Consider the following 11931-nt stretch of genomic DNA (forward strand, 5'->3'; position numbering starts at 1 on the left):
TGACAAAGTTCCTGCCTCTACAACTTTATGTAGGGAATCATTTTATAAACTGGCTACTTTTACCACATGCTTCTAAAACACTACAATCTAGAAGCTAGTAAAGTGTGTATAGAAGGTATTAAATGTGTCATTTCCAGGATTAAAAAAATTAATGGTTCCTTAACTCTTTATGGAATACAGTCCATGTTGCTTAGCATGGCATACCGGGTCTGCCTCACCATCTGGTCACGTCTGTGTAGACACCTAGTGCTGTGCTCCAGGAGTTTGATCCGGGTGCTCCAAGGTGTGCTCCATCAGTATGGAGCATGATAACAAATAGTTCAATGGACTAGAAGTTAAAATACGGTGGATACTGAACATACGTTGCTTTAATACAGTTTTGCAGAATCAAGAGTATTCCGATTTTAGCATTACAGGCCTTTCCATTGCGATGGGTCCTGAGTAGAAAATAATTTCCAGAGCGACAGTTAGCATGATGAGGACCGCTCAGCCCCAGTGCAGGTTCTTGGGCTGGGTCCTGGCTTCCGAGGAGCCACGTTGAAAATTGCTCTTCTGGCCACGCTGGTCACGATGTTCTCTGATTTCATCACATCACTTCACTCCTGGGTGCCGTTGTCCAGGCTTTGCTTCTGCCTCCAGTGGATTTTCCACTTTCCTTGCTTTCTCAACTACCATCTGGCAAGATCCTTCCTCAAATGTTACCTCTTCTCTGAAGGCTTTTCCATCCTTCCAGAAGCTATCACTCCTTGTCTCTGCTTGCTTTATCATACTGTTCTTCTCCCTCTTGTTCACTCAACACATATGTGAATGCTAGGGTGTCAGTCATTTGACAGGATGCCGACTTTGCATACAAGGACCATTTCTGATTTTATTTTGTGCTCCCAGAGCTTAGCACAGAGGTGAGCACAGAGTAGATATTCCATAAGTGTTGGCTAATTGTGAACTAAGAAATAGAAAATAAAGATCAGTGTCATGGACTGTGAGAATCGCATTCAGGAGACTATAGATGAGTCTGATGAGAGGAACAAGAAGGAAAAGGGGAAGAAGTGGAGAGTCTATTGTAAATCTCCCAAAAGCACATGGACTTTGGAGTCAAAGCACAAATTGTTCCATTGTTTTGGCAGAAGTTGCCAGCACCCATTTCCCAGTAGATGTGGGCACCAGGATCCCTTGTCCCCAGTGTATTTCCCATTTGCTATCACATCCTAATCTGTGAATTCCATCAACAAAGCCACTAATCGCTTTTTAAATTGCCAACAGAGAGAATATTAAAGGCCATGATATTTCCAGAGGGAAAAACAAACAGAATCAATGAACGTGTAGGGCCACAAGCTGGTGTAAAGGTTAAGAAGCCTACGTGCCTAGAGGTGAAAAGTGCAGGGAGATGGAGGTATAAAAGAGAGATCCAATCTCTCTCTGTGTGTCCCAACCCTTGGGTCTGTCACTGTGTTCTACGTGTCTCTGGGCCATTGAGATCAGCACAATGAAGATCCTGGTCTTGGTGTTGGTTTGTCTACACCTCTCGGAGGGTGTGGAAAGGTGTGTATGGGGATTCAGCTTCATCGTAAATTCCAGCCCTGAGGGAGAAGCACAAGCTAGGGTAGAGCAAAGGCCTTCCCCTATAGATCTCATGGAAAGGCAGTCAGATTGTGTCATGATACATGTACCCAAAAACTACAGGGAGTGAAGACTTACAATGGATGGATGGGTGGATGGATGGGTGGACGGATGGTGTGTGCGTGTGCGTGTGTGTGTGTGTGTGTGTGTGTTGTGAGATTAAAGGTGGGTTGGTGTTTTGTTGGCTAAGAAAAAGGGATGCAGGATATATGTCCCTAGTTTACAGGAGGGACTTTGGATAAATGGAAATTTATTCTGTGTAAGCCATATGTAAGCAGAAAACCCCAAATACATATTGCAGTGCATTTTCATGCTGGAAATGCTGGAGTGACTGCAGTGGTCAGAACTCACTAAAATCCAGGAGGATTTCTTATAAGAGGCTCTTCTTGGGTAGAGTATAAGAAGGTTTGAAAACCCACATCAGATCAATGGAGGCATTGCTTTCATGGGGAAGGTGAAGGTCACTCCTTTTGTTTGCCCTATTCTCTACAGAATCATTCTGAAGAAAGGCAAGTCCATCCGCCAGGTGATGGAAGAGCGGGGTGTACTACAGACTTTCCTGAAGAACCACCCAAAGGTTGATCCAGGTGCCAAGTATCTTTTCAATAATGATGCTGTTGCTTATGAGCCCTTCACCAACTACCTGGATGTAAGTGAGGGTCGAGGTGGTGTCCATAACTCTTGGCTGATAACTATTCTCAGATACTCATTTAGACCTCTCATTAGCTCTGATTTTGGACTTTTTACTAAACCCAAGTCTCTCCTTCCTCAGGAAAGTATCCGGAGAAGTTATGAGTTGGTACTCATACATAGTTGGTATGAACACTATCATATTCCCTCTCCTTCCTTCTTTCCTGTCATTACTGGCTCACTCTCCAAAGCTCCATTTACATGGTTAGGAGATTCCGAATGACCATGTTCCAGTCAATTGAGCAATCGAAAGGAAGTCCTAGTGATGAGCTGTAGGGGAAAGAGGGAAAGCACAGGCAAAGCGGCCAGGCAAAATCTCCAGTAGCTCCAGATGCTATGTAGCTCCCCATTTGGGAACATACACTGGTGCTCAGAGCAAGTATTTGCATGTTCTTGAGACTGCAGTGTCTGCTCACGGCATCTCAACACACTGGTGTCCCATGGACTGTTTTTAGTGAGATGTTACATGAGTGTCAGATCTAGGAATCTCCTATTTCAAATTCCACTTTCTATAGATGGTGGATAAAGAGGTAGGTCAGTGACATGACTGGCCAAAATTCACTGAGAACTCAAATTGTGTCTCAGTGAAGTTCTCTTGATTTCCATGCTACCCTCATTTTTGATTTCCTGGCACCTTGGCTACTATGTGACCAGAGGGAGAAGAATGGTGAGGAAATACTTGACACTGGAAGAGAAAAAGGGACATCGGTGTGTGTGAGAGAGAGAGAGAGAGAGAGGGAGAGAGATGTGGGGAAGATGGGTTGTGGAAGACGTAGGAGACAGCATCAAAGGAAAAGACTTCAAAAGGGAATGGCTAGAGAAGGTGCAAGGTCTTAGGACATGTTTACACAGCTGAATGTGGCTGCAGCCCCTAAGGAACGACTAGAGACATTAACATTGTCCAGAGCCAGATCCTCCTTCACACCTGACCCTTCCTAGTGTTATAGAAACCAATTAACTCGAAATTCAACCTTGAAAAGCGAAACCATTAGATTCATTAACACACTTGCTTAGCTGACTTTATGCACGTAGCCTTTAGCAATTATCTTAATAAAAAGAAACTTCATTCTGGAGTCGGGGCCTCATTCCGACTCGAGTATGAGGACCTTCACTTAACTGCGCTTTGTTTACGGACTCATCTTTTGCAACTCCGGCCATACTCTCTGCAACAGTGGATGAACACTGGGAAAGGAGAAAGTGATTGCTTCTCCAGCTTTGCATGTTCGGGCATAAAATGGTAAATCCATGGACGTATCACCTGATACAAAGTAGAAAACAGTTTGGAAGAAGAAATTGTCTTGCCAGACTCAGCTAGTCAAAGGTTTGCAATTAGGGACAAAAGTGGGGAATATTGAGAGAATCTGACTCCAGATGGAAAGAAGAACCTGTTGGAGGAGAAGCTACTTACTCCCCCAAGGAAATTATTTGGGAAAAATGTGGCTTCTAGTGAGTCAACTTCTTCCCTATTCTTAGGACAAGATTTGACTGCTTAATATGGGTGATAAACTGTTCTTTGCAGAATTACTACTTTGGAGAGATCAGCATTGGGACACCACCACAAAATTTCCTGATCCTTTTTGACACGGGTTCATCCAACCTGTGGGTGCCCTCCATCTACTGCCAGAGCCAGGCCTGTTGTGAGTATACCACCATCACCACCCACCCACGGATAGGAGCAGAGGGCGATGCAGAGTCAGGATTAAGCACAAGCCCACCATCCAAGTCTAGATGGTGCACCAAGTCTAGTCTTGGTGCATATCCATGATCTCAGCCTCCTTAAATTCAGAACATCTGGAAATCTTGCTCTTGGTCTGTATTTCACAAGTGCTGCATCTCTAGAAAGCGAAAGAAGTAGACCAGGGCTTCCATTCCTTTCTCTATTGATCCCTTTCCTCAGCTCTCTCCTGTGGGCCCCAATTCCTGGCACTTTTGAGTTGACCCATGCTTCAGGAAATGGTAGGTTGGAAGGAATTGGGGCAACATCTGTTTCCCAAGGGGACAGACTTTTCTGGGGCTATTGATTGCCTTCAGCCCAGAGTCTGAGGCTGAAGCCCAATCCCAGGCTTGGTCTGATGGTCCCAGGCTGTGTATTTTGGAGAGCCACGAATGCTGTATATGTATTTTGGAGAGCCACGAATGCTGCTAATATTTAATTCTGTTTTTCCACAGCCAATCACAACAAGTTCAACCCCAGAACGTCTTCCACCTTCAGAAATAGTGAGCAAACCTATACACTGGCCTATGGTTTTGGAAGCCTGACTGTGCTCCTGGGATATGACACTGTGACTGTAAGTGCTGTTCTTATCCTCCTGTGGGTCTGTCATTTGGCTCCCCTATTCTAGAGCCTTAAGCTGTCAGTGATATCCATGATTACTAATTAGGTACAAATTCCCAGAAGCTGATTCTTGGAAAGAACACCACTGGCCATATAATTAAACCTCTCTCCCAAGACCGGGATAGCCCTACAGCAGTCCTGACTGCTGCAGGCTCTTTACATTGTGCCTCCCCATGACTTTGCTCCCTGGTCTTAACTGTCCTCTTCAACCACCTGGAGCACATCTGCTTCCTCCTCCACATGACTTCACTCTGGATATTTGAAGACCTTCCTTTCACTGTTTTCTTTTCTTTACATCAAGCACCCATGGGTCCTATGTCATTCTTGCACGTGGACGGTTCAATATAAAACCAGCCACTGTCCTTACACTGTCCTTGGAAATGAAAACTGCCACCCCAGAAAACAATGGCCTCTACTTCCCCAACACCCACATTCTTTCCAAGACACACATGGTTGGGTCATGTTGTCATCCCTTCATTTTCCGTGCCCCACCCTAGGATTGAGCTAAGCGTGAAAGAAGCCAACTTCTTCTCCCTAAAAAAGGGTCTAGGTTCCATTCCCTGGACACCTAAGTCTATGTAGGATTTGTCCACCTGAATTGTGAATCTTTTCTTTCTGCTTGTCCCAGGTCCAGAACATCGTCATCCACAACCAGGTGTTTGGCATGAGTGAGAATGAGCCCAACTACCCCTTCTACTATTCATACTTTGATGGTATCCTGGGAATGGCCTACCCCAACCTGGCGGTGCAGAATGGCCCAACCGTCCTTCAGAGCATGATGCAGCAGGGCCAGCTCACCAGACCCATCTTCAGCTTCTACTTCTCTCGGTGAGCACCCTTGCCCTGGGTGGGTAGGTGCAAATGAATTGCTGTAGGGGCTTTCAACAAGTCAACATCACACAGAGCCCAGGTTTTAAAGTTTCCTGACAAGTATAACTTGCTATATGCAATCAATGCATTTCTGAACATTTATTATTTCATTTTGCAGGGGATTTTATTTAAATACACTAGAAGAATATTTTTTAAAGGTTATTTATTAATTTGAGAGAGAGAGAAAGAGAGATGAGAAAGGGAGGGACAGAGAGAGAGGGAGAGAATCCCAAGCAGACTCCACACTGTCAGCACAGAGCCCGATGCAAGGCTCAAACTTGTGAACTTGAGATCATGACTTGAGCTGAAACCAAGAGTTGGATGCTTCACTGACTGAGCCACTCAGGTGCCCCTAAATGCACTAGAAGAATTTTTAATTCAGGCCATAAGTCATAAGATGACTCTTTTTTAAAAAATCAACTGGGGGAGCCTGGGTGGCTCAGTCGGTTAAGCGTCTGACTTCAGGTCATGATCTCACACTCCGTGAGTTCGAGCCCCACGTTGGGCTCTGTGCTGACAGCTCAGAGCCTGGAGCCTGCTTCGGATTCTGTGTCTCCCTCTCTGCCCCTCCCCTGCTCATGCTCTGTCTCTCTCTGTCTCAAAAATAAATAAAAACATTAAAAAAATTAAAAAAAAAATGAACTGTAGTCCCTCACCTTTTGATTAAAAAATTTGAAGTTGTTGTATTAGATTTGTAACAACAGTAGAGCCATAGAACTAGCCTGATGATCATTTGGTAATAGAGAGAACAACAATGAAATGATAATTACAATACACATCTGACTTTCCAAAGTGTTCTCATGGCAATTCTTATTTCAAAAATTCTATTGACTTCTTTTTGCCAGAAGGAAATGCAGGCTCAAAGGTAGTCACTATTGAGCAAGGTCACTCACTGACTCACTGGTAGGTGTGAGGCCATGATTCAAATGCAAATATGTTGGTCACAAATCCAAGACCTATCCTACTCTACTGGTCTTGAGCTTTCATGGTGAACTTTATTTACTAATTTTTTCCCCAAACAATGATCCTCAGGGCACCTGAGTCCAAATGTTCAATGACTGGCAGGCCTGGGTTAGGGAACAGAAGAGGCCTGAATCCTCTTAACACCGTCTAGTTACCAACCTGAGCACGACAGGAGCATCCCCATCACTGCCCACTTGAGATCTCTGTCTGTCAGGCCCCTCCAGGTACTCTCTGAGGGGTTTCTTCTTGTTCTCACTTTGTCCTCAGGAGGGTGTCCCTGGGAGGCTTTTAGAGTTTGTTTTCACAGGCCTGGTTTCCAATCCCATCGCCTCTTTTATGGGCATAGTCTGTGCTTCCAGTTCTCTGATACTCTGGGTGTTCCTCCGAGGAGGCTCCTCTCCCTTATGCCTTAAGCCTGGCGGAGCCTGAAGAGCAGGTCAGAGGATGGTACCCCTCTTCCTCTGGTTCCACTGTGTCTGAAGGAGAGAGGGACAGTGAGAGGGGAGGGAGGGGCTGCCTGGCCATGTGTGTTGTGGGAACTCACGCTCTTCTCCTTTTCTCCCTAGCCAACCAACCTATGAGTATGGTGGAGAACTCATCCTGGGAGGTGTGGACACCCAATTTTATTCTGGTGAGATCGTCTGGACTCCTGTCACCCGGGAACTGTACTGGCAGATTGCCATCGATGAGTAAGTACAGAGGAAAGTTCCTATGGATTATGGGCACCCCTGGAGTGTCCCTCCAGTGTGACTCTATTTCCTGTTCTTGTCATGGCATAAACCTCTTAAAGAGAATCAGCAAACCCTCAGGCTGATTATTCCAGGAGCTCAGTAGACTTTGGCATCTAGCTCTCGACTGAACTTTTTGACTTGGTCACTGAGCCTTGTCATGTCAGCAGGTTGGTCATTCCTAGGTCTCTGTGAATCTACATCTTTGTTCCTGGAAGCTTCCTTATCCCAATTAGCGTAGTCTTTACCACTTCCTTCATCAGGAAATGTAATAGCTATCATGGGTGTTTTCTATGTGCCCAATGTGCTAAATATTTATTTAATATATTATTGCATGTAATCTCCACTACAACACTATAAGGTGGTCAGCAGTATATTTCTTTATATAGATAAAGAAATCAAGGCTCAGAGGTTAAGTGACTTATCCAAAGTCACACATTTCACACATTTCAAAATTTGAGCCCAAGCATATTTGATCCCCTAACCCACGATCATGAATCACTTACTTCTACACCCCAAGCCTTCAGGAAATGTCCATCACTGCCAGATAAAGATACATGTCTTTGGCCAGTAGTTGAGACCATCCAACAGCTGATCCCTACCTATCAGAACAGCCTTCCCACCACTTCCGGATGTGCAGCACGGACCTGACCATGTCCTTGCACCTCGCCATGATTTTCTTGCTTCTTCTCTTTTGACTATAACACCTGAAGTGGTCCTCATGTCCTTGCACATCCTTCTGAGCCCAGATGAATTATTACCTCCCTTGAAAAGGCCTCTCAGGGTCCCAGTCTCTCTTTCAGTCCCATAGTCTTACCAGCTTTCGTCCTAATATGTATCTCCTCATCTCTGGGTAAGTCACAGTGCAACCGGCCAGTGCAAGGGTAGAGAGACAGATGAGCAGTTGGATGTCTGACAACTAGTTTCATGTGCCTGGAATAAAGGGATCTTTTCACTTGGACCAATTTCACTCACACTTTAAGTATTTCTTCTCAGAAAAATCCTCATCTGACTAAATGCCTCCCACACCCAGACTAGATCAAGCACTCACCAGGGCTGCAATCAAACTCCATCTGTGTGTTTGTGTTAATTCTGTTGTGTCTGTCCTGTTCACCATTATGTCCAAGTGCCTTAGTTCACCAAAAACACCCAAAATATACGTGGACTGAAGAGGAAGCGTAGAGTAGCAGAAAAAGCTGGATGAGGAAACAGGGACCGAATCACATAGAACCACGTTATGGAGATTACCAGCTACTGCCTTATGGTGTTAGCTGTGGCTTAATGTATGGTGTTGTCACATGTCCATTAGAACGTGTTCTTTAAAAACATCGAATATAATTGACTCACCTTTATATCACCATAATTCTTATACGAATGCTTTGTATATAGTAGGTGCCCAATGTGTATTTTTGAAGTGATTCCCAGCTCTAGCTCTTTGGCACTATGTGCCGGGCCGCATATAGGTAGATTAAAGAAGACAAGACACGCTCCCTGCCTCCCCAGAGCTTTCAGTCAGAGCTGGAGTAGTTACCAGAGCAAGACTGAGGATGTTACTCTGATAATCACAAAGACACAAAAATCACATTACGTGGATTGCAGTTCCGAGGTATGTCCTGAGTTTTGGGGAGAGGCATATCTTCAGAGGAGCAGGGTTGGCAGGTTAGGGTAAAAAGGCACTTCTTTGTGTCAGAAATGCTCGACTCTCTTTGTACTGGTGTTCCCCTCAGGTTTCTCATCGGTAACCAGGCCACCGGCTTCTGCTCCCAGGGATGCCAGGGCATTGTGGATACGGGGACCTTCCCACTGACTGTTCCCCAGCAGTACTTGGACTCCTTTGTGAAGGCAACAGGAGCCCAGCAAGATCAGAACGGCGATGTGAGTAACCAGAAGCCAAGATTCCTCTGCACATCTACACAGCCTCAGCACAGGAGCCTAAGTGCAATGAGTTCATGAGAGATAGGAGGAGGGATTTGTGGGGAGCTGAGCCCCTGGCAGGACAGAACAGGTGGGGACACAGCATGGCCTTTCAGGCATGAACCCTCAAAGCAAGGAGGGGTGAGGGGAGGGAGTAACACCAACCAGACTGTGAGTATGGGCTGAATGGTTGTCAGGAGGGACGGCTGTTCCATTGCAACCCTAGGAGCACATTTCACCTTGGTGTGGCCAGTGTCATTTGACGTGTGCCAATAGAGGCAGGCATATCACATTTCCCCATTCCACAGAGATTTCTTTTTACCTAGAAATACTCCTTTGGCTTTTATCTGAGCAGCCTCCTGTCCCCACCCTTGCTCCCCTTGTACACACTTCTGCAGTTTGCTCCTCCAGCATGCAAGAGTCTTGTTTAGTCAGACCAAATCTTGGCTCCTCAGGGTGTGTGTGTGTGTGTGTGTGTGTGTGTGTGTGATGAGTACGTGGACAGGTGCACACAAGCAGGGATATGAATTGTGCGAGAGTGTGCTTTTACAGGCTGGACCTGTGTTTCTTCTCTGTAAGTTGCACTTTCTGAAGGTAGAAATCTGTTCTGGAATGAGTCTAACTCCTTACGGCCATACCAACACATCCCAAACCTGAGATGTGTTCAGGGAGACCCAGGAAAGCAGAGCACCTGGTCAGTGTTGTGCCTGGGAATCGGGCCTTGCTTTCCATGCTCTCAAACAGCCTCTGCTGGAAGGTCAGGAAGGAAGTCTCACAGGGAAAGGGGGACTAGGGCCCTTTGTCTGGGCCCCCCGTCTCCTGGCACGCTACAGCTCTGCCTCTCCTCTCCCTCAGTTTGTGGTCAACTGCAACTCCATACAGAGCATGCCCACCATCACCTTCGTCATCAGCGGGTCTCCTTTACCTCTGCCTCCCTCTGCCTATGTCCTCAACGTACGTATGCACTCTGGGCTCCACGGACATGGGATTGGATGGGTCCAAACAGGTGTCTGGTATTCTGGGGAGTCACCAGCGGCAGGACTGAGGGTGAACAAGAAGCCAGAGACCCCGCAGGTGTCATGGAATATAGGATGGGAACTTCCAGTGGGGAAAAGCCTTTATATGCAACTAGTTATATTGTCATGTCCTTTGTCTCTTCAGAACAATGGCTACTGCACACTCGGCATTGAAGTCACTTACCTGCCCTCCCCCAATGGGCAGCCCCTGTGGATTCTGGGAGATGTCTTCCTCAGGGAATATTACACTGTCTACGACATGGCCGTCAACAGGGTGGGCTTTGCCCTCTCTGCCTAGACTAGTAAGAGGAAGCTGTCTCCACCCTCCCTGCAGGACTCTGGGGATTGCCCTTCTGTCTCAGCCGACAGCAGCATTTTAGGCTAGTCTGACCGTTTTGTGCAATAGAGTCTTACTTGCAGCAAATAATAAATTAATAATCTCCAAATGTCTTTGCTGTTCCTTCCAAATGTCTTGTGTTCTGCTTAGTTTATTCTAAATTGAAAGTTAGCACCAGCTCCTTGGGAAATCAGTGAATTGACTAATGGGCAAGAACAGGGGAGCAGAGATCTCAGAGTGAGGATCCACAGCACAGACGTTAAGGGCACAGTAGAACCTACATGAGGAACTGTGGCGGAGGCGAACTGCACTCCCAGCACTCTCCCTTCCAACACATTCTCCTCTCCATTCTTGAATGTTAGAGAAGAAAAAGAAACCTTAGTGAGCATTTCAAACTAATGCTGAATCAAATCTGATCAGACAACACAGGTTTTGTTGTTGTTGTTTTTGTTTGTAGGTTAGCAACACAGCTTTAATGTATGTTGACATTATCTGATTTTTTCACAGACCCCCTATCACTACTGGTGCTCTCAGGCTGCTCACATACGCACTTTACCTGCCTGGGCCTGACTGCTTTTGAGTTTAGAAACCCCATCTCATTTTACAGTGGAAGAAAGTGAGGTGTGGACAGGTAGTCATACAGTTAGTGTTAAAATCAGATCCAGATTCAAGGTATTAAATACTTTTATTGTGCTGCCACGTGATGAAATCTGCTATGTGCAAGCCATGGACGCATGCAATTATAAAGGAGGCGTGGCGTTGTCTCCCTAGGGATTTTTTTTTAAATTTTTTTTTTAACGTTTATTTATTTTTGGGACAGAGACAGAGCATGAGTGGGGCAGGGGCAGAAAGAGAGGGAGACACAGAATCGGAAGCAGGCTCCAGGCTCTGAGCCATCAGCCCAGAGCCTGACGTGGGGCTCGAACTCACGAACCGCGAGATCGTGACCTGAGCTGAAGTCGGACGCTCAACCGACTGAGCCACCCAGGCGCCCCTCCCTAGGGATTTTCTATCAAGTAGAGCCTCTGGCTCCAGAGCGGTTTTCTGATGGCAGTAAGACCAGTAGCTGAACTTGCCCTCCACGGTAGGTTATGAGCAATCATCTGCAGTGGGTTCTTCGACCGTGGTAATGCTGCCTTTGGGGAGCTAAGAACTGGTGTGGCTCTGGGACTCAAAATTGTTTCCAGAAATGTAATTAGAAAGATGTATCTGGGAAGAAAGATGCAAAGAATTCTCAGTCCAGATGTGCATGGGTGGTGGTGGTGGATGGAGGTGTGCCTTTCTCCACAGCATCGCATCATTCCCCTCTACCAACATACGATGTTATCTTATGGAGACTAATGTCTGCACTTTGGACATTCCTTTTTCTTTCTTGTGTTTCTCTTATGGGAGATACAGACTTTTTTGGCAATTCACAGAAGCTTCTCGCAGCTTGAGGTCTATTCCACATTGTCTATCATT

The 11931-nt window shown here is 46.0% G+C and overlaps 1 protein-coding gene across 1 annotated transcript; it reads left to right on the plus strand.

The window, feature by feature from the left end:
• Positions 1-1483: 1483 nt before the first annotated feature.
• On the plus strand, positions 1484-10431 carry LOC124514459 (pepsin B). Its single transcript, XM_047082460.1, has 9 exons — positions 1484-1539; positions 2110-2266; positions 3827-3944; positions 4477-4595; positions 5271-5470; positions 7042-7164; positions 8931-9078; positions 9973-10071; positions 10279-10431. The coding sequence occupies exons 1-9, from the start codon at positions 1484-1486 to the stop codon at positions 10429-10431; spliced, it is 1173 nt and encodes a 390-aa protein (XP_046938416.1).
• Positions 10432-11931: the final 1500 nt, after the last annotated feature.

The sequence above is a fragment of the Lynx rufus genome, unplaced genomic scaffold, assembly GCF_022079265.1.
Source record: "Lynx rufus isolate CCGP_SWC_20201006 ecotype Redwood Valley unplaced genomic scaffold, mLynRuf1.p SCAF_2, whole genome shotgun sequence".
Taxonomy (NCBI): domain Eukaryota; kingdom Metazoa; phylum Chordata; class Mammalia; order Carnivora; family Felidae; genus Lynx; species Lynx rufus.